This window comes from Micropterus dolomieu, linkage group LG22 (genome assembly GCF_021292245.1).
Source record: "Micropterus dolomieu isolate WLL.071019.BEF.003 ecotype Adirondacks linkage group LG22, ASM2129224v1, whole genome shotgun sequence".
Lineage (NCBI taxonomy): Eukaryota > Metazoa > Chordata > Actinopteri > Centrarchiformes > Centrarchidae > Micropterus > Micropterus dolomieu.
The window spans coordinates 7,351,141-7,374,014 of record NC_060171.1 but is presented as its reverse complement, the minus strand read 5'-3'; the positions used below and the strand labels follow the sequence as shown (position 1 = coordinate 7,374,014).

The 22,874-nt window shown below is 38.5% G+C and overlaps 1 protein-coding gene across 1 annotated transcript; it reads right to left on the bottom strand.

The window, feature by feature from the left end:
* Window positions 1-986: 986 nt before the first annotated feature.
* LOC123961546 (protein inscuteable homolog) lies at window positions 987-22,556 on the bottom strand. The gene is made up of 12 exons (XM_046037026.1): window positions 22,543-22,556; window positions 20,051-20,417; window positions 19,696-19,748; window positions 19,488-19,611; window positions 18,741-18,854; window positions 11,885-12,010; window positions 7,272-7,443; window positions 6,219-6,397; window positions 5,710-5,776; window positions 4,741-4,896; window positions 3,652-3,728; window positions 987-2,661 (listed from the first exon to the last, which is right to left on the bottom strand). Exons 1-12 carry the CDS (start codon window positions 22,554-22,556, stop codon window positions 2,533-2,535), a joined length of 1,578 nt encoding a protein of 525 aa, XP_045892982.1. The 3' UTR covers window positions 987-2,532.
* Window positions 22,557-22,874: the final 318 nt, after the last annotated feature.

The following is a 22,874-nucleotide window of genomic DNA, read 5'->3' as shown; positions in this document are numbered from 1 at the left end:
GCCTCTTTTTTTCTCTGTGAACCTCATTCAAAGGCTTTTCTTATCCCTTTGCTTGTGTTTGTGACAAGACAGAATGTGTGAGCGTAGTCCCTCTGAGATAGCTGGAGGTCTGGGGCCCTCTGAGGAACTTTAGCTGCATGGACCCCAACTGCACTCATTCTGCATTAAGGTGGGACTTTCTGCTGGTAATTCGGATTTTGAATGTGGTGTTTGCCTGCTGTACCAGTAGTGTAGCAGTGTTCGTTGTGACCACAATAAATACAAATACAATTTTAACTGCAGTTTGTTTTGCATTTTTTAAAACAGTCCCTCTGCACATCCGGCATTTAAAGAGCAACATTACTATTCACATGGAGTTGTGTTTCTCTCTACCTGGGGAATGTTAGTCCAATATGCACTCTCTTTTGGCTCTATATTTGGTCTCTACCAACCACCTCCTCTCTTTATAGTCTCTTTAGCTGCTAAATGCTCCACAGTGTTCACCAGCTAGTCTCTCGCTCTGTCTGTCTGGGCTTTTACTCTTTAAATAACGCTGCCTGCTGCTGCCGAAGCAATGCTACAGAGGCGAGAGTCAACCGAAGTTGTGGGTCGAACAGCTAAATAATGAGCTGAAGCTCACTATTAAGCTCTGTAAAGCTAAGCAGAGCTTGAGATTTGAATGATAATTCTTAGCAGGTTTATCACTACGAGCAACGCCTTTCACATTGTCACATTGAGAAACAACTCTCAGGGCTTCAGTCTATAGTGGCTACTGGGTAGGGCCCAGGGTTTTCTTTTTTCTCTTCTTCTTATTTCTTAATCTCTCTTTTGTTTTTTGAGTGTCTGTTGTTGTGGGTTCCCATGTTCTGAGTATTGTAATTCACTATAATGACATACACCCAACATTAGATAGATGCTTGCCTTTACTCCATGCATGGCATACAATTATGGTAATTTTCTTTAAATTAAAGCATTTCTATATTAAAATTCAAGACCATTTTTATAGACTCATTTTCCAGTGGCAAATATGATATTTGAGATTAATGGCAAGTATGTTCAAGATAATAACTCAACACGCCATACAATACACTTTAAAGCAACATTATGTAGTATTTTTATCTTAAAAACAACTTCAAAATCATTTTGATGATACATGGATTTGTAATAGGGTGAGTGACATCACTATCATTGTCTCCCTGTAACTGTATAGATATCATAGCAGAGGCTGCGAAGAGACCAAACACGATGTCGCTGGAAGCAAGGAAAAGAAAAAGAGACAGTGACGAGCAAGCAACTGGACAAGAGTAAATATCGGACTGGCTGTTACTCGTTGGCGTGAGCTAAAAGAGCTGAAAGAATGCAGGACAGATGCTGAGTTGGCCTTCTTGCTGTTGGACTAGCAGGTTATATCTAATTAGCTGGCTTGCCGTGTCTTGAGTTGTTGCGTTTGCTTGATGTTTGGCTGTGTTAGCAAAGTTTTCGCCTCAAGCAAAATCAGCCACACATTTCACAGACAGAGGTTTAACCACTAGCTATAAATCTAGAGTTATGTTAGCAAACTTACTAGATAACACACTCAGACATCAGTTGTGTTACTGTAAGTACTCCTGCGTCAGTTGGTGTCTAGCTTTGTTGGCTAGCTTGTCCTTATTTACAACAGTGGTGAATTACACTCTCACTGAAAGGGTAGGGGCGCCAAATCACATAAAAAACACATACATACTTACATAATGTTGCTTTAACAAACAATACATTGTGCACCAAGAACAAAATATCATGTTGCCATATGCCTTAATGAAACATTTTAAATACTAATAGTGACCTGTCAATAATGGTACACAAATAACAAATTGAAAACATGTCATAGTTCTTCTAGCTATAATAATTTAGTTGTAAATGATTCTCCAAATAAAGTGGCTGCCGGTAGAAAACATTAAAAAATATTTTTTAACAGACCAACAATAAAAGAGTTGAAAAGAATTAAACACACATCTTGGTACACCAATGCTAAATGTTTCAGATGATCATTAGTGTCAGAGGCATTTAACAGTATCTACACTTTTGTGAAAGTTCTTTCTCTGTTCTCAGTCAGCAAAAATACTTTGGATACATTATCTTTAGACAAGAACATATAAATTGCACAGTGGTAGCATATAAAGTGTTTCATTTCAGAACAGGTTATACTTTCATTTTCAAAAAGAAGCACCTACTCTCATAAAAGTATTACTGATGTGAAATTCCCAGTGGAATAAAATAAGCAATTGACCTTTTCTAGAACACAGTACACATTCATTGCATTTAATGTGATCACTGAGCGCTACTTTATGTACATTGTAGTTTCACTCCATTCACCCAATGATGTCCAGGATGAAATCTGGACAGAAAAATCATCCCAGGACACAGGAAGTGACAGACTAAAGCTCCAGTCAGGAAATAGATGCAATGTTTTGGAGTGACACTGCCCATTAGTCCTCTCTGTGTCAAGAAACAGTACACGTCATGATCTTGTACACGAGTTCAACTGTCCACCATCAGTCTTCAGTATACGGGCCATCATACAAAGCTCTCCTCCATATTGGAACACAGCAGGAAAGAGTCGACTAGCCGTGGTTTGATCAGCTGCTGGTGGTCGGCTGCCTCGATGCTGTCTGGACACCCTGCTGCCAGCCTCCTCAAGGCAGCCTGGAGACATTTGTGCATGTGCACAAACAATACACACAGACATGCTTCACCTATCAAGAACATGATGTGCTGCTGTATGCAAACATGCACATTGAAATCATGTAAAAATATATGCAATGACATGTGGAGAAGAATTGTAAATGTGCACATTTAATATCATTAAATAAAAACCTTAATGTGTCTGCAGGTTAAAAAAACAAACTGTACTAAGCTACTGGGCCAGGAGCTGTTTAATTTTTTCTCCTACATCTCATGTGGATTTTGAAAGAGCATGATTAATATGTGTGACGTTTCAAACCCATTTCAGCCATGAAATCCTCCAACATTTACATTTAAGATTACAAATGATCTGTGAAAGCTTAGTGTCCTTTGAAGGTAAAAATTCAACACCTACAAATACTTAACCCTTGGCTAAAAGGATAAAATAGAATCATATTAATTTGAATAGACACACACAGGGTCACAGTGAAGAAGAGGCCATTTCTGGGTGCAGTGAAGCAGCCCAATTAAGCTACCAGACCATTATGCGCTTCAAATCCCCTCATCTGCCGTAAGATCTGGTCTTAATAATTATGATCAGAATGAGAGAATGATGAGTACGAACAGGGATATTATTCATGATATGTACATATTTAAACATACAACGTTTGAGATTATATGCACCGGTCAGCTATCTCAACATGTCTTAAAGATACTGAGGTTGTGATATATTTTAAATTTTCAGATATTGCCCCATGGATGTAATTAAATTGGACAGTCATTTGGTGCACTTATGTTACACATGCAGGCATATAATGCCCTTAGTATGTACTATATAGCAAGTGCAGCTGAACATGTATCGTATTTTTGGGGCACGATTGAAATGGGCAGTTTGAATGTTTAAATAACATATTGGTATTCAGGATATGGACTCATTTACACATATCTACAGGTTTGTATGCAAACAGACACACACACACACATACAAATAGACACACACTTTATACCTACCAAGCAAGCCACCAGCACTGAGTCACTGTTATTTCTCTCAGTAGGGGAGCGACACAGTTCAATAAGACGAGGAACAGCTAAAGACAGCAGAGGAATTCAGTTACATGCTTGTGCCATCCTTAGACATTGATATCAGCTATAAACAGTGTGGTGCAGAGCAGTTCGAGACATTCAGAGTTAAACTACTTTTTGTAATGCTGAGAACATTCCCAAATAATACAGACGTTTCCATTACATTTAACTTCTGACAAATTATTTGGTTTTAATGCAATATAAAATATGTTAATCCACTAATCAAATTATGGAGTTTCATAAAGCATTTCATAAAGTATTCATAGAGAGCGTCCCATGAGACATACTTCCCAAGAGGTCTGCCAGGGGAATGGACATACAGTACATTTGTATATTATAATATAGGTTTTTCTGTCCAGTGATGGGACGAGGATCTCTTGCCTGTAAAATGATCTTGTGAGACTTTAATCTCTTTAAAGTAAATAAATAGTCAAGCTTCAAGAGGATGCAGAATCAGGGCATTGTGTCCTGTTGATGGTTTTGTTGTCTATTAGTCTTTAATTACAAATGGAGAACCTCAAGGCTCAATTCAATTAATTCAGCTTTATTGAAATTATGCTTATAAATCCACTTACCTTCACTTTGAAAAAAAATGTAAGATTATTTTTTTTTAAATTTAAATACATATTTTATACTTAATATTTTTCTTCTTTATGGAGCCCAGCACATTGCTCAATTTATAAGTCAGCCAAAGACAGCTATACAAAGGAAAACACAAGATATTAAGTTAAGATAAGGTTGCTTAAAATAGATAGTTTCAAATTGTGACAATAAAAAAACAGATGACTTGGCTCTTGTCTGTGCCCTAAGCTACCATTCAGCTCACTTATGCCATAGGTTGGTTATACTGATTTTCATTGTTTAATCTATTTATTCTGTGTTGTTGTTTCCATTCTTTCTTTTTACCTCTTGTTTTTCAGCACTTTAATTGCTTCTCTCGACTTTCACTCAATAGCATGATTTAATAAAGAATAAAATGTGTTACACTGTTGGGAGAAAACTGAAATTCTGCACTACCTTTTAGTTGAATGGCTGTTTGGGCCACGTCAGCGTCTCTGCTCAGACGGGCAAGTGTGACAGCAGCTTTCTGCTGGACACGCTCGCAGGCGGCGCCCTCTGATGGACTAGAGGAGGATGGCTTTTCTGCCAGCAGCAGCAGTAGTCGCTCTATTCCTAAATGACATAATATACAGTACAGATTAGCCCGGCAAGAAACCAAACAATCAAAGGTCTCAGGAAGGGTAGAAAGGATTGGAGATATGTTGATGATTGGAGAGAAATATGGTACCAAAGCAACATGTTTACAATAAAACACAATAAAAAAACAAATGAAGACAGGAAGCAGAAGAAGTTAGACAAGAACAAGAAAAAACAATGCAACTCTGTCAGAAACATAGGAACTAAACACAACAAACAGCTGAGTTTGAAACTTCACAGACATAAAGTTACACACGAAATACATTGTGCAGATGGTAAAATAACAAATAGTTTTGGCTACTTGGTCTATGATCAGATTGAAATACAAATTGACTGAGGGACCTATACCCATACTGAAAACTTGTGTATCTATCAATTTAATTTACAATATATGAACGAGAGCAGAGAGACAATGGAATATGTTATAGTAATTAGGAGGGCTCACATTTGAGAGCAGAAAATATACACATTGAAAATGAAGAATTAATTTAAAAATAATATTAAAATGCATTACAGTTGTTATAAATATTGTTGTAAAAACATTTGCATATGCTCAGTGGTTACTATTTAAGCTCTTCCAGGCTACTTCACATATTTTATTTGATGCTGCCATCTGGAGGATTAAAGAAGAATTCCACAGATTTTTCTCACTTGTACATCAGTTTAAGGGTGTTACTGAGTAGTTCAATGCTTGCTGGTGTATTTCCTTCATCCCAACACAGTTTGCCCATAAAAAACAACAATGATATGTAACATTCATTTGAAAATTATAGATGAAATATAGATTACCTTGGTCTTGCAGGACTTCAGAAGCACACTGCTCTAAGACTGACAGGTTTGCCAAGATTGTCACCACCTGCATTTAAAACAATAAAGAATTTTTAAAGGGGGAAAGGATAAAGGGGGATGAAGGGTGGGAGGGATGAAAGGGTCAAGGAGGTAGGGATAAAAAGGGGTTGGTTTGGGTTGTGGTGGCTGGAGCGGCTAGGAACCCAAGGATCAAGAGGAGGGGTGGGGGCATGTCTTGCTTTATGATCCCCTGTGGTAGAAAAAGAACAATTACTTTAACTCCACACAGAAAGGCCCGGAATGACCGAGGTCTGAACCTAGGACCTTATTGCTGTGAGGCCACGATGCTGTTCCTGAACTTTATATAACCTCATTAAGTGCACTGCTTAAGCCAAAGTCATTCATGCTCACTCTCCCTGTAAGTTAACGTTGTAAGTTAATAACGATAACTTATTATTTGGGGTTTTTCTTTATTTTGTGAAAAATAACACCTAAATGTAGATGTGTACCTGGTCTTTGGAGTAGGGCGTGTCCACTCTCTGGCGGTCTTTGCATGCCTGCAGCAGGATGTGGATGGCATTCAGCTGCAGGAGAATCTCACAGGCCATGCTGTCAAAGAAGGTGATATTGGCCAAGGCTGCTGACGCCAGGAGAAATACTTCACCACATGAGGCGCTCTGGCACAACTCTGAGAGAATGAGACATCACTCATTAAGTACAGTAATTCTAACATTACACAACAAAACACATAATCCAGTTTGAGGTTATTGTCTTTTGGCAACTCGATCGCTTGTATACTTTTTAAGAAGTTTTAGCATTTGTTTGGAAGTTTTGTAGAGTTATCCATGCTGTAATGACGTATATTTGATCAGGGAGGCTCCAGGTTATAATGTTTGGAAGCACTGACAGCAACATTTTGTTTGTAATGTAGACGGGGAAACCTGCAGTAGTTAGACCATGGAGTGTTTGAAAGGTAACAATCAAAAAGTACAATCTTAAAATCATTATTTTTCTTTACTGTAACTTGTTTATTGTACTTTTTATATTATACAATTACTAATGCAAATACCTGATCTGAACCTCTATTATTATAAACTAAACTGTTCCACACTAAAACCAACCCCCACTAACCTTAAGGTTAATTTGAAGGTTATGTTTAAATGTATGTGTATATAAAGGTTAATGTCGTGTTTAAATTCAGTGGTATTCAGCAAAATGTAAAACACTGCAGCATATCTTAGCGTGTCACCTGTGAAACAGTGAAACAGTAGGACTGTGTGTGCATGCACGAGATAAACAAAATGGGAAACCACTCATCAAAAAACTCCTCCATAACGCTACTAGAGGTCTAAAATTCTACAACGAGTCTTTAAATATAATATTCAAAAAAAGCGATCCTGTAATTTTACTTGTCTCTAGAAAAGAATTTAGCCATTTACCATTTAGAAGAAAACCTAACTGGTTATTTTTCTAACCTATTAACAAATCCGGTTTCTCTAAACAATCCTTGACTATAAGTCCAAGGTCAGGGTTACAATTCAGTCACTGTCACTTCCACTCACTGATGAGCGCAGTGACAATGTCGTGCATGCTCTCCAGGAAGCTGGCGAGGTGCTGTGTGGACGTGTGGTGCGGTGAGGTGATCTGAGCCACGACTGCCGCAGCCTCGGCCCTGGCTGCTTCCACGCTGTTTTCATCAGTCAAGATGTCTGCCAGGCACAGGATCCCATCCACCTATACATTAGACAGTACACATTAGGCACCCTTTGATCATGCATTACTGAAGATAAGCAAATCTTAAGTTTCTACTAGTTGATTTCCATATTGTAAAACATTTTATCTAAACCACTGGCTGCATGGGAAGGTGGAAATCAATATAAAAATGTGTTTTGTTTAGAATTTAAAGTGTAGTTTATAGTCAATATAACTCACTTTGAGTTTCACTTGGTCTCTGGAGTCCTCCATTTGTATACCCACCATCCACCCCATTGCCTTTTCTGCTGCAGATAAATGCTATATTGATCTACATGTGACAGATAAACTGCTTCATTCACTCAAAAAAATTACATTTGCAAAAATAGCTGGGAAAATAATTGGGAAAAGTATTTAGTTAATATAGAAGACCACCTTTGTAGAGGTTGGGGAACTTGTGCAAACCAGACTAGAGCCAATGTTACTTAAAAAAGTATCCAACACATTTTTTAAATCAAGGTCAAATTATAACTTGTATGGGACGAGTTACCTTCCTATTTAAAATGTGGATGTCCTTTTTTATATCATTTATGTTATGGATTTTTAACTTGAGGTTATTTTATTGAGATGAGATAGGTATTTACTATGTTGGTTTGTCGGTCGGGGTACCTGCACACTTTGAAGTCATTTATAATTTTTTTTAAGGCCTTTTAAGGATCCCTGGATGTCCTGGTTGGTAGTATAGTATGACGTTACCTGTTTACCTGGACTCCTGCTTCCTTACTTTTGCTTCAAGGACCACATTGGAAACTGTTGTGTCATCCTTGACATATCCGTGGTGTGTGAATATTTGTAATGTTGAATGAACTTAACTAAACTTTTTTTTAAAAATGAGCTAAAACATATAAAGTCCCAAGTATTTAAGGTAATTTAAGACGGTTTGATTTAGTATTTTTAATTATACAATAGTTAAGTACAAATCATTGGGATCTGTCGGCAGGTCTGAACTGAACTTTTACTCAACACTGCAGGGTTGACAAAACACCTGCAGCATCACTGGCCAACGAGACAGACCGTTAAGTGTCTGCGGTGTCATCTTGGCTAGAACTTGCAGCGCTGCCCATAAAGCTATCACAATTAAAACACACCACTCTGATTTAATATGCCGCTGACAAACTTTTGTGGCCTAATATTTGGCTGATATCAAGCCAGGATGTGTGCATCATCAGGTTTGGTGAGGAGCTCAGAGTTAAAGAAGGGCAGGAAATCATCTCCTGTTTAAAGAGAAGTTTAGTAAAGGCCATGAGGTCATATTTATCTCATCTTTGTGTTGGTGTTTGTGTGTATGTGATTTGGTATAAGAGTTTAGAGGCTTCAGGAAATAATGGCGATGTAGAACAGGTCTTTATCCACTAGGGGACAGTATTGTACAGTTCACAGAAACTACTAAAGCAGCTGATTGTTACTTTGCATCTGTTGGCATTAGTTCTTATCAAGTCAGGCATTATGTAGCATAAGTGTTGAAAATTGGCACGTACTGTGGAAATCATCCATACTATTATGTTAAATTCATAGTCATAAACTGCAGGATCGTGGTTTCCAGGGTGGCAATGGGCACTAAATTTGTGTCTTGGTGAAAAATCCATTACCTGATACATCAAAGACATTTTGATGTCTTTATTACAGTCACTTTTCAATCACAGTCAATATTGCTATCATTTAAGTAAAGAGCAAATTAATGTTTTTGATGCTCAGTCACCATCAGCCAACACTCCTGAAAACAAAAGTTTAGAGACAAGCGCCAAGAGTGAAGCAAACTGTCAGCTCCCAGCCAGCCACACCTGTCAGTCTTATCTGCTGACGAGCATCAGCGCACTGAGCTTCACAGGGCAGTTCCCTATTTTTGTCTCCATGGACGTCAGCAGCACTGTGCCAGCGCAACCCACTGACGTGGAACAATCAACTCTGCACACCCCCGTTCATCTACTGTCCCCCCCACCACCCCATCCCTACCTGCACCTCCTCCTCCCTAAAATAGGATATTCCCCAACTCCTCGTTTAAACAGGATGTATCTCATTCAGTTTATTCTCGGAGCCGACGCCAAATAACCTTTCTGCATTTTACTTCTGCAGGAAGTTTTTGATTGATTGATTATGTAGACACTACATTGAATTGTGGTTCTGGTGGAACAAAAGTGCACTTTCTTCTCAGTTGAAACTACATGAATACTTTGCACAAAGGCAACAATTTTAAAAACGTTTTTTATAGTTTCTGATCTCATAAATCCTCAAAATCCTCTATTTGCTAAAATATGGCCCCCTTGAGTGATTGGACCCCCACACATGCACCATCGCAGACTGACTGAAGTCAGCGTTTCCAGGACATGTAGCATTAACATGCAGAGATGCTCCAGAAAAGCGACACATTGATCACATTCATCTCTCAAACTGCCACATCCAGGGTACTGTTTCTGGATTACTTCTTGGGTCTGTATGACACATACAGTGTTTTCTTCATCAAATGATGCAATGCTACAGAACACGTATTTCACGATAGGGCAATCACATGCTATAATTTAATTTTATATTTTACAACTGTAGGCTAAAAATAATATTTTTCATTGCAGCCTGATGTAGCTTTTCTCATAATTGCAAGGCGAAGTTTTAACTTTCAGTCTGAAACGATATTTCCATCATCAATCTTCTATAAGTTCTTTTTCCTTGTACATCTTGAGCAGCTTCTTAATCAGGACACTTCCCATTCACCAAGTTATTATAACGTAATGTCCCCATTGGGGATGAAACTAAGAAGCAGTATATCCACCAATGAGCAGTGCAGATGCATACCGGCCCTTTTTCTCAATCACCCTACAACAGTGACAGTTGTCTTTCTCAAGCCTGAGCGATCGCTGGTGAGCGGTTGGTAGCGTAGACTTGCCTGACAGCCCCCCTCCCGGGACAAGGCTGCTAATCTGGGGCGGACTTTGGTTCCCGTTAAAGAGTTTTCACACTTGGATGATTCATGCTGTCCCAGCTGCTCTATATGTGAACACAGACACCGTTGTGGCATCATTATACGCCAGAATCAGGTTATATTTGTCTTTCTGTAAACACTCGCTTGACACAGGTGCGTCTGTTATTTATTTTGGTTGAATTCTCGACAGAGAACAAACAAGGATCAACAAAGAAGGATGTATCATTAGCTCTCTCTCTCCCTGTCTCACCTTCTTTCCTTTACACACACACACACACACACACACACACCCACTGTGGGAAGTCATTCAAGTCTAAATGTTTGACCTATCAGCTCAAAGTAAAAAGACTCACTGTAAATCATGACTCAACCTTTTGTGTATGTACTGTATTTTCTATAATTTAGGAAAAAACTTAACATAGTATGATGTTTATTTTCTCACTGTCTTCTATCATAATTATACAGCCGGTTTCCCTGCCCTGAGGTAACGGAACTACGTGAACTCATTCAGGAAAATTTAATCAAGTAAATAGAAAGCTGGAGAACTCGACTGCTGCAGTTTCCCAAAAAAGAAACAAAACAGGAATCTTGCACAGAGGCAGCATGTCAACTTTTCCCTCCTAACAATGTAAAGGTGCAACATCGAACATCAATTATTCAATATAAGACATACAGTAAACAAAAACACAGTTGCTGTTAAGATTGGCACTCCCTGCCAGTTTCTACACTGCATTTTCCATTTAAGTCTGACAGTAGTAGAGGCTAATTTCACCTGCAACATGCGACCAAAGAAGATCGTCCTCCTGACAGTAATCAACAGGGTGTTCAGGAAACTTGGTCTTAATTTTGGAAATTACTACCAAGATATTGTAAATTGACGCCAATGTATAGAAATTTTAAATCATGTTTAAATGACAATCTGTTACAAGGAATATATTATTTCATTGCCCAGTTAAGAAACAAAAGCCTTTCCCCCACTAAAGTCTTCATTTAACCGTTGATCTTTTGATTCCACAATCACACACTTTGTTTCTGTGCAGCCAAGCCTCCTCCTGCTGCTGCCATTGTTGGCACACATTCACCTGGGAAAATAAACTAGCCTCCCAGTCATAACATAGGAAGTGAGAGCATGGCCCAATGTGTACAACAAAGACAGACTATACTGTGCTGCTGGGAAGAGGAATAACCACCTGTCTGATCTACAATTTCAGCTGATCAGTGTAAATATAATCTGTCTGGACTGGAGGGAGTCATGGTATTTTATTGGAAGTACTGTACTTACTTGAAATTAATGTCAACTCACTTCTCTCTCTCTCTCTCTCTGTCTTATCCACATATACACATACAGAGATTATAGATTTTTTTGAGCTGTCCAATCAGCCATTATTAACATATTATATCCTCTTTTCCTTTTGTATAATATCAAATTAATTAATTAATGTCTATCTCTTTTTTTCAACATTTGGTAGTGTGTGTGTGTGTGTGTTTGTGTGAGAGAGTAAGCTTTACCTTGTCTAGTTGGATGATGCCCTCTTCCACACAACAGATGGAGGCCACTGTTCTCAGAGCGTGAGCATAAAGGTCTCTGAAGCGGTCCTGCCTGCAGATCTTAAACAGGGCTACCACAGCTCCTTCCTGTGGTAGAAGACAAAGTAATTTAGTTGATGGTTTAGTAAATGTCTATATTCTATATTGATACATTTGTTAAATTGGACAAAACAGCTATTGCATGTGAATATGGATATGGTACAATAAGGAAAAATAATAACTTGGTTTTTCATAGTCTTTAGATAAGTGGTTTACCTTGTCCCTTATTTTTAATGGTTCTCACAAGCCTTATGTGATTTTTTTCTGTATCATGCCTGTATTGTTATTACTATTATTACTTAATTTATGTCCTCATTCTCTAGCAAATCCAGGAACTGTATTTATAATGGACAGGTGTATAGTTCAATTCTTTAAAAAGAAATTCCTTTAGGGAACTATAAGAAACTGTAATTGATTTAAAGTTGCATTAATATAACCCTACAACCCTTGATTTTTTTTTTTCTAATTCACTTGGACTCACTTTGAGATTCACTTGGTCTCTGGAGTCCTCCATTTGTATACCCACCATCCACCCCATTGCCTTTTCTGCTGCAGATAAATGCTATATTGATCTACATGTGACAGATAAACTGCTTCATTCACTCAAAAAAATTACATTTGCGAAAATAGTTGGGAAAATAATTGGGAAAAGTATTTAGTTAAATTAATTTTCTGGGAAACAATGTTGCATACAGTATTCACACAATAATGTGTGTGTAAAAACAGTTGCATATTGTATATTTAACAAAATGCTCAACAGCCCAGAGTTTGGAAGAATTTTTCCATCAAGGATGCCCAGCAACACCACATAATGAGGTACTCTAAGTTGCGTTCTCATATGAAGACTTTTGTTTGGTTTATTTGTCTAGTGGACACTGTGTTTGATGCAGCTGGTGTCACTGTACGTTTTCCACATCATAAGTTACTTGCAGGACAAAAGGATGGTTAGGTTGGGAAAATAAATTTCAGTGAGAGTACAGCTCTTTTGAGACTTTCACAGATCTGACATTAGCCATCCTACCACCAAATTATACACCATAGACCAAAGTCAGCTAATGTCTTGAAGTACACATGATTGTGCAGAATGGTGGATCAAAGTGCTCCTTGCTATGCTGTGCTGTGAAAGCCAACAGGTCTTGCAGATATAAGCTAATAGCAGTGTGCTGGTTTTAAAGAGTCCAGGAGACCTGAAATGTATTTGGCCTGCTTTACTCACCGAGCCTGCCAAACAAAGAATCTATCAAATGGCTCACACAATCTATCATGTCAGATTAAAACTATACATATTTCATGAATGAATGGAAAACACTGAGCAGAAATAAAATAATTTGCTTGCCATAATAGCTGAGCATTTTCTGTTGGATTATGCTTGGTATAAACAAACAAAAATAGCTCCTGTATTGGCTCTGTGTCTACACTAAAGGACCCCTCTGACAAAAAACACTTGCAGGTATTGAATTCTATTCAGCGTGCAGATAGATAAATTACCTGGATGAAGACGAAGCCTGTAACTACCACCATTATCCTAATAAGGCCATTATACTGGGATGGCATGTCTCATATGCTGGAAAGGCCATGCTGCTAGGGGTTGGAGTGAATAATCATCCTGCCCTCCAGCCTGACCGTTCTTCCCTGTTCACTGCCTACGCAATATTGTTTCGCCATACCCCGAAGAACTGCCAACACGCTGACAGACAGTTTTCAGTAAACCTTTTGAAACTCAGAAGAGGCTATTGATCTTGTTGTTTTTCTGTGACGCAAATGTTGCTTTAGCGTTCAAAAATTGTTCAGATTGAGTCTGTGGAGAATCTCCAAATGGTCTAATGCACTTGTAAGCTTTAGGTTTTAAAGGTAGCCTACATTAATATTATCATTTTAGTCATGTTTTTTAAATTAGTTAAACAAGTTAAATTTAACTCTACTTGTTTATATTTCAAACTCTGCACTTTCATTACTGCCTGTGTGATACTGAATATATTGAAGTAATAATATCTCTACCCACCTGAATCTGACAGGTGCATCGGGGAATAAAAGTGAATCCTGCAGTCTTTTTATAAATTTTGACAGTGTGATGTTTCATTGATTTTTTGCCATGCTGGTGGCAGCTCTGAGGATTCCAATGTCTGTCTGTCAGTCTGTCCCCCACTTTGGTCCAGACTAAAATATCTCAACAATTATGGGATGGATTAGCATCAAATTTGGTAAATGACTTAACGTGATGCATGATGGATTTAAAATAAGGCATGCTGGTTAGAAAGACTTTCACCAGAGCTGCGAAACGTCACCATGTCACATGACATTAAAACCTCAGGGGAGCAAGGCGGCTGCAGGCACCGAGTCCTGCTTATCTCCGCTGCACAAAGTTGGAACCACACTTTTGCCTGGTCTCATGGCATTTTTCTTTGCAAATGGACGAGATCAGTCATTGATCTCAGCTCACAGTAAGCTCACGCAGGTAGAATGTGTCCGACTTCATGGCGCCATTTTTATACCCTGCCCCTAATGTTGCTTGCAGCTCACATTAGACTATCAAGTCGGCGAAAGTGAGCCGCAGTCATCTCAAACGCACCTAATTACTTTGGTTATTTCCTCTACCGCCACCATGAGGTTCACTCATTTTTTACTTAAATATAAAATATCTCAACAACTATTTGATAGATTGCCATGACATTTGGTTCACACATTCCTGTGCCCTTTAAGATGTAATAACTGTAATTACTTTAGAGATTGCCAAACTTTTCATCTAGTGCCAACATCAGGTCAAAATTTGACTTTGTCCAATACTTTTGTTTCTGGCAAAATAACATTCCCATCAGCCCCAGCTGTACTTTGTTTTTATTGCCAATTAGCAAATGTTAGTATATGCTAAACTAAGATTTCAATAACATGAGATTAAATCAGCATGTTAGCTCTGTCATTGTTAGCATGCTGTAGTTAGCTCAAATCACTGCTGCGCCTATTAGTACAGCCTTACAGAACTGCTAGCAAAAAAATGCGGTCCTCTTTAACATGAATGAATTGACTTTTTTTTTGGTTGTCTGATTTGGTAGGGTGACCATATTTTGGTTTTCAAAAAAGAGTACAGTGAAGGCAGGAGGCAAATGGACACCCGCAGTAGGTCTGGGCTGGGGAGATTCAAGTAATTGATTGCTAGCACCTTTTTTTGACACTGACACGTAACCTACCAGTTTTGCAGGTCATGTATTCTGCACCACGAATGTCACACCCCATCCAGGCCGTGATTGGTCAGTTCACGAAAAGTGACATTGAGAAGCAACTTTGTGCGCACGGCCGCATAAAAAACACCAAGTCTTCTCCCTATTCCGTCTTTGCAGATGGAGAGGGCCGAGAAGAGTAACATTACTTGGGAGAAGCTGCAATAAAAAGTCCTGGTACGCCACAGAGTACTTTATTCTGTGGCCTACCAGGACTTTTTTTATAATTTTTTTATAATAGTGTCGGTACAAGTCAAAGCAATGGAAAAACACACACAATGAATGCCAACTGTAGAAAGCAAAAGCCAAATCCCGGACATTTTGGGTGATTTAGAAATCCTGGCTGGATGCATTTTGTAGGTCCCAAAAAGAGGACATGTCCAGAAAAAAGAGGACAACTTGCAGTTCTATTGTTTCAAAGAGGATGTATGGTCACCCTCTACCCACACTTGCATCTATGACTATATGGAATTTGAGTGATACTTTTTGATTAGTTTGAGATTGTTCAGTTAAACCCCGTGACCCTGTATGCAGGATAAGCGGTTGACGATGGATGGATGGATGGATGGATGGATGTTCAGTCAAATAAACCAGCAATACAGACAGTATTTTTAAGAAGGTCTAACAATGTGTGCTAATTTTATAGCATTTGGCTATCTTTCTTAATCCACTATATATCAGAAATGGATCAGAGGAAAAATAAAACCTCCAGCCTGACAACCAGATAGTTTTATTCAGAAAATCAACAGTTTGTAATAGAAGCGCCTTTGTGTTGGTTTCATCTTTACAGACTTCCGCCTACTTCTCTTCTTCACAGAGCATTGGGCTTGTCGTTGTTTCTTTCCCTTCCCCATCAAACAACTTGCAGTTCTATTGTTTCCACTGACTTCATCCTCATTCCTTCAATGATGCCCATAGAACGCATTTAGCGTCACACTCATGCATTTTGGTACTTGCTGCGTTAACATCATCATGTTAAACTTGTCTACTTGTCTAAAAATGCCTCCCTATCCGTGTGTTTGCATGTACAGGCCTACACAGCGTGTAATTTCTTTCCATCTCATAATTTTCTGAACTGAACTCTGTGCTATGGTCTGTTGTACTTGCTCACACAATGCCTGAAGCTTCTTCAATTGCAAGTGGTTGCAGGCAGTTTATTTCTTGGTTTTAAAACAAGAAGGTTGTTAGTAAAAAAAAATCCATTTTGAATCCAGTTCAGCGAAGCCAGAACATGATGCTTGTTCTGAGAAAAACACTTTTCATCCAAATACAGATTAAAGATTAACACAATAATTTGCCTTTGTGTTGTTTAATCTTAATAGAGACATCACTTAACCCTCTTCATCTCTTGTAATGTATTTCTAAATGTCTCTGCCCTCTCTACCCACAGAGTTTTGATGATACACTGCCTCTCACCAGGCCTGAGTTGTTGCCACATCATACTCTCACATCTTACAATCTCAAGCATTTGGTTTTAGGAGAGCAAAAAGTCTGCCAATATAATGTAGACACCAAACCTGCTCGTACATCATGACACAGTCACTCTCTAATAATCCAGCTGATGTTTGATTTATGAGGTGGCACATTACTCAGCATAAACAATGTCAACTTGTATAGCCACATTTTCCATGTGGACTTCACATGGTGTTTGTTGGTGAATCTGTTTCCTCCCAGAGTCCAAAGACATGCAGATCAGGTAAATGTTAAAATCTAAATGACCTGAAAATGTATTTGTGTGTGTGAATGATTCATCCCTGTAATACTAAAGAAAAAAAAGTGACACTTAACTTGTTTTGGTGGATTAAGGCACAAATATTGAAAGGCTTTTTTAGAAAAATATGTGAAACATTTATTTTGTTTGTCATTATGAGCGGGTCATCAAATAAAGGCAGACATGGATGGTGTTTGTTAATAACCTGCTTGGTATGGCAGATGGGTGCAGATCATTCAGTTGTGACAAATAAGTCACGATTATGTGATAACTCAGAATCTGACAAGCTGTCATTTACAGAAAAGTGTTTTAAGGAGCCACTGCCTATAATAGTATAAACCACACATACTATATGTGGCACACTGAATAGGTTTTGAAAGCACAAGTTAGGGAACAAGATAAGAGATGGTAGATCTCATGCCTCTATTCTGCAGACAGACAAAGTTAGCTACTACCTGGTGAACATAGTGAAGTATTTAGCAACTAAAGAGCCAGATATTTCCCTTAGCAGTTGGTGGAGAATAAAACAGAGCAAGGGAGAGAATATTGGACTTAAATTCATAAGGTGGCCAGACATATGACTCCAAATGAATGCTAATGCTGCTGAGCATCTGCTGGATGAGTAAGAAAAAGTTTGTCATATAAACTAAGGTTACAATAAGCCAATGTTGCTGAACATTGCTCAGTACTCTTATTTTCTGTTGTTGGTCTTTAACATTGTAAAACTCCACCAATCTGGTACTTTAAGCTGCGTAAATCTGATGGGATAAAACCTAAAATCTACAAATCTATTTAAACCTGATATGGATATATACACAATGATTTATCTCTATTTATCATGCTGCCTGCTTCACTACCCCATTTAACGAACCTCCCTTCTCCTCTCCATACACAGCACATCAACAGAAACACTGTCCATCAACAGAAACACTGGAAAAGCGGTTGAAACATCACGTCCCCACCCAAATATTTCAACAGCTAATTGCACTTATTCAAAACATGAGTAAAGTTAGCGTGCTGCTGAAAATGATTAGTGAAGAGCTCAGATATGACCCAGATACTGTAAAGGGAGTGTATGTGAGAGTGTGAAAGACAGACTGGTGCTAGCTAATTAGTTCAGATGGCAAGTGGAAGATGTTGTTTTATATTGGGTATTCATTAGCAGTCATTGGCAGGCAGGTTTCCTTCAGACACCTCTCTGAGTGTTCGGCCAGTGGCGCTACAGAGGGAGTTAAGTAAGGTGGAGCGGACTGAAAGGTAAAGATGCATAAGCAACCTGCATTTGTAATCAATGCTCACTCCTAATGGGAGCTGACAGTATTGATCTGACAATCTGGCAGTAAAGGATGGGGGTGTGTTATTCCTTGTGTGTATGAGGGCCATCAGGAAGAGTCTTATCAAGAGTATCAAGGAAGCAGTCGACTAACTAATGTCCAATTGAGACTTGCTGTCTGGTCTGTCTTCTCTTATCTCATTGTGAAATAGCTTTTTAGAGGCATGTTTAAAGCAATAGTTGCAGGTCTGCTGGTCTGGATGTTGAACACTGGCAAAAGGTGAAGCTGACCATAACAGGGGTGTGTGAAGAAAGGGGTAGAGATGTTATTTCAAATGAAGCTGCCTCTGCCAAAGATGTAAAAATGTAAGAACATAATACATCATGCTGCTGATATCAGGATCTCCACCCTCTAAGGTTTTTGCACAATGAAATGCATCAATCGAGACAGGTTCATCTCATTTCAATGCATGTCGTTGGTCCCAATCTTGAAATTAATTAAACTCATGACCAAAATGGTGTAACTATTGTCAGCACAGGACCAAGGCAGTACAGAGTCCACTGCTATGTCCACAGTACCTTGGCAATGATGCTGCAGAGCTGAGGTCCATCCTGAGTGAGTGACAGCAGGTTGCTAATGGCACTTCCGATAGTGTGAACATTGTCTGATGAGTCAATCTGTTTAATCAGGACCTGCAAGGAAGATCAAATATTAGCCATTGTTATTACCAAGATATGCAATTCACATTGTTAGTAGCTGTCGCTTTTGTCTTGTTTTTAAGACTGATGACTCTAATGACAAATAATGACAAACACAAATAAAATTTAAAAAGTCTGTTGCATTCAATTGTGCCAAACAATGTGCAACAGTTGCAGGATTATTTGATTTATTTTTCTCCACACCCTATATGCCATTTCATTATGCCCAATGATATCAGTAGACGGCCTGAATAAAATGCTATGTTTATCTAACTAGTGTTAAACTGTTTTACTCTGCTTGAAGATATTCTATTGCTGCTTCGTTTCAAATGTAGAATACTTTTTTGAAAACACTGTTGTATAACAAAGATAACAAAAGCTGATCAAACTGTATCAAAAAAGAAAAAATACACAAACATAACCATGGTCAATACGTTAATTAAGTAAAACATTGGTCAATACATTTTGCCATGTCGTACAAAACTGCCTGTTGCCTGGTCTAGAAAATGTAGATTCAACATTTAGATAAAAGAGTAAAAGAAGAACTTTTCTGTGTCTATTTAAGCCAAGTTACAGCCATGTGCACTGTATGTAAAATAATCAGAAAACTATGATTCAGATGCATACCCGGATCTCATTGGCTAAAGCCATGTCAATCATGTTGCTGAAGGAATCACTGACATCTGTAAGGATCTCGTGGATGGCCTCCCTCATGGACTTCAGGAAGAACTCATCATCTGTGTGAAGGCACCTGTGGGTGAAGGGACATTTTGATTTACCATCCACATAAACCCACTTTTTTTAATGATGGTCTATTAGCTTTTTAGAGTTTCACCTCTCTGTAATATTGGTCAGCTCCATACACTTTTCCAGAAGAGATTTCTCATACTACAACAAAAGAAAAATAGGAAATTTATCATGCTGTGATGAAACACATAGACAAGGAACATACAGATGACAATAAATGGATTTGTCTCAAAGTTTATACTATAGATACTATGGAAAACGTCAATGAGTAATCCAAATGCATATATATATATATATATATATATATATATATATATATATATATATATATATATATATATATATATTTTATATGGACTGGTGTGTTGGTATGTCTGAAACTGATATCTTTCTTTGTAACTTCCTACTTTGTCACTTTAATGATTTCTAAGCTTACTCGTCACCTTCTGCATTTCCGGTGGTGTGCTTCGGGCTGCACTGTACTCGTGTACCAGTGAACGCACGTGGCAGTTCGCCCTTACGGCGGTGCTGTGGACCCTCTGCCAGCGTCCCTTCTCCAGTCGCTGGAACATCTTACCGAGCTCCGTGCTGACCACCAGCGCTCGGCGGAGGAGCGTCTGCAGATTGTTCCTGGCCACGTGGTCCCCTCCACCGACCCCGGAGGCCACAATCAGCTCACCCTGCTGGGCGTCCTCCTCCACCCCAATGGGTTTGGCCTGGAGGACACACATACACTCCACCTCCGTCATGTGTCGGAGGTCCTCCATCCAGCGCTGGACTGAGTCGACCTGGAGACACTGCATGCGGGTACTGTGGGAGAAATTAATACAGAAAAATAAAGTAAGTCAGAGCTAGTTTATCTACTTTGGATATGTGTCACTGCAAGAGGGCCCTGGTGTGTGTACAGGCCTTTTCTGTGAGTAAAGCTGGCAAAAGTAAAAAAAGAGGACAGAGGTGTGTATTAAAACTTAAGATGGGTGATTTTAGTGGCACACACACAACATCAAAATGCTTTAAATCAATATTTAGTTCACTGCATTTATTATAATCTTGTAGGAGGAGTCACCTGTTTAGTAAGCAATAAAATACATAGTTTGAGACCTGGATTGCCCATTTTTGGATTCTGATTGACCATACAACACAGTATATCACTGTATATTCAGTCTGTTTATGTGGATCCATGGCCAACATCAAAATTAAGTCAGGTGGCACAGAGCTCATTCAGAGAAAATTCAGTTTCTTTCTTCTGAACTGATTTACTGATAGGAAATCCACATAAGATGACTGGTTTCAAAGCAGTTGCTCATTATTGATATCAAAATGAAAAGTACATATTACTGCACAAACAGAACCACATTTATGCAACAAATGTACTCAGTATCACATAGATACTGCTTATTAAGGACAGTTTTGTCCGAGATCCGGGAAGTAATTTGTGCTGACCGGCCAGCTGACTAAAGCCTGACCTGATTTATATGAGAAAACCTTAATCATCTTTGCCTCCTCCACAAGAAATTACATGCACCAGTAGAAAATTAACGAAGTGGTTACTCATAAATTCAAACTGGTTGTTAGGACAATGGCAGATCATTTAACGGCTGTGCCACCCTTGTACTCTCCGTCTATCACTCCTCTTTTCCAAATAAATCTTATAAGTAATAGTATAGGTTCGGTATGATAAAACAAAATAATGAGAGAGATATTCTGTATTTAAAGTATTTTGACCTTTACAAAACCAAAACATAATTACTACAAAATGTGAGTGGTAAATCTGCAACCATTATCATTGTAAACTTCATACTGTGCTAAATTGTAAAGCTTGACAGGTGTAACAGGAGTAATTAACATTAGCTTAGAGTGGGGTCAATAATAAAATGATTAATCTTAGTGGGACGTTGTTTTAATGTTAAGATCAAATCAGCTTCTCAGCTTGAAAATTTATGATGAGGGCAGGTATGCATGCAGTATGTGAGTCGACAGTACTATTAAAATGATCATTTGAGCCCACATACACTGAAATAACACTCCTCTCTAAAATAAAATTCCATCTATGTCATGCAATATAACTGCAGTGCTAAAACTCCACAGCATTCCTAAAGGTCAATTATCTATAGCTAACTGCCGGTTTCCACACATCATTTTCCCTCAGCATGGAGACAGCTTTAACAACGGGTTGCACCGAACAAACACTCATCCTCACTTCAATCTCTGCCAGAAATGACCCTAATGAACGCAGGCTTAAGGGGGCAATCCAGAGTCCTGCACCCAGTAAGTCAAAGCTCACTGAAAGTGGACAGGTCGATTGCTACAACAACCACCTCTGCCTTGAGTCAACACATGGGAAAGGATCTCTAATGAAGATTAATATTTTCCTCTGTGACTCTCTGTGCATTGTCCTCCCATTTGTGGGAAATGGTAGCTCACCAGAGACATTGGGATATTGCATTGGTATTGAATATTGGTTGATCTGGTTTAAGAGAGGCATTGTGGTTGTGTGTACACTCAAAACAACGATTTGTCAATGACCAGCAACAGCCAACGTTATTACATAACATCTTTAAGTCAGGTATTAGGTTTCAGCTTTTAGCCAGAGCTGAACTGGAGCTGCACTACATAGGACTGAATCATTTGAAAGCCAAAACTCCAATTATATGTAATCCACTGTAAAACCATATGGGTGACAGCTGTTTACTGAAGAAAATCAATGTGGAGTTTTGTTAAGGTCAGAAAAATGTCTCATTAAAGCTGAAGCAGATTAACAGATATGTGAAGACATGAACATTAAGTGCTCTTCTTAAGCTGCCAAAGAGCTAAAATTAAACAACATCAAAAATGGTGAATTAAAGGTGAAACATTTCTTCTACAATACATACATACGCATTTTGTTCTGAAACAGAAACACAGAGCACATACTGTATATGTATATAAATTGTACATAGAGTCAATCATCCGTTAGGTGAGGAGGTGGAATAACAATGCAAAAGTAGTCAAATCTTAAGGTTGTAGAGTGAGGGACCTCACCAGTTCAGAAACATACAGCAAATAAATCTAAATCTCCCTCATTTTGGAAAAGGATGAAAATGTAATTAGCTGTAAATGTACGTAGACTAGAATAAATAACTGTGCAGTGTTACAGTGTAGTAACCATTATTATGGAGCTTGTTCTGCTAAGTGGGGTAAATGGCTTAATAGTGATCATCGTAACTTCTGAAAATGGATGAGATATGGGTTTTCGTTTAAATCTAGACGATTAAAGAAATTTATTTC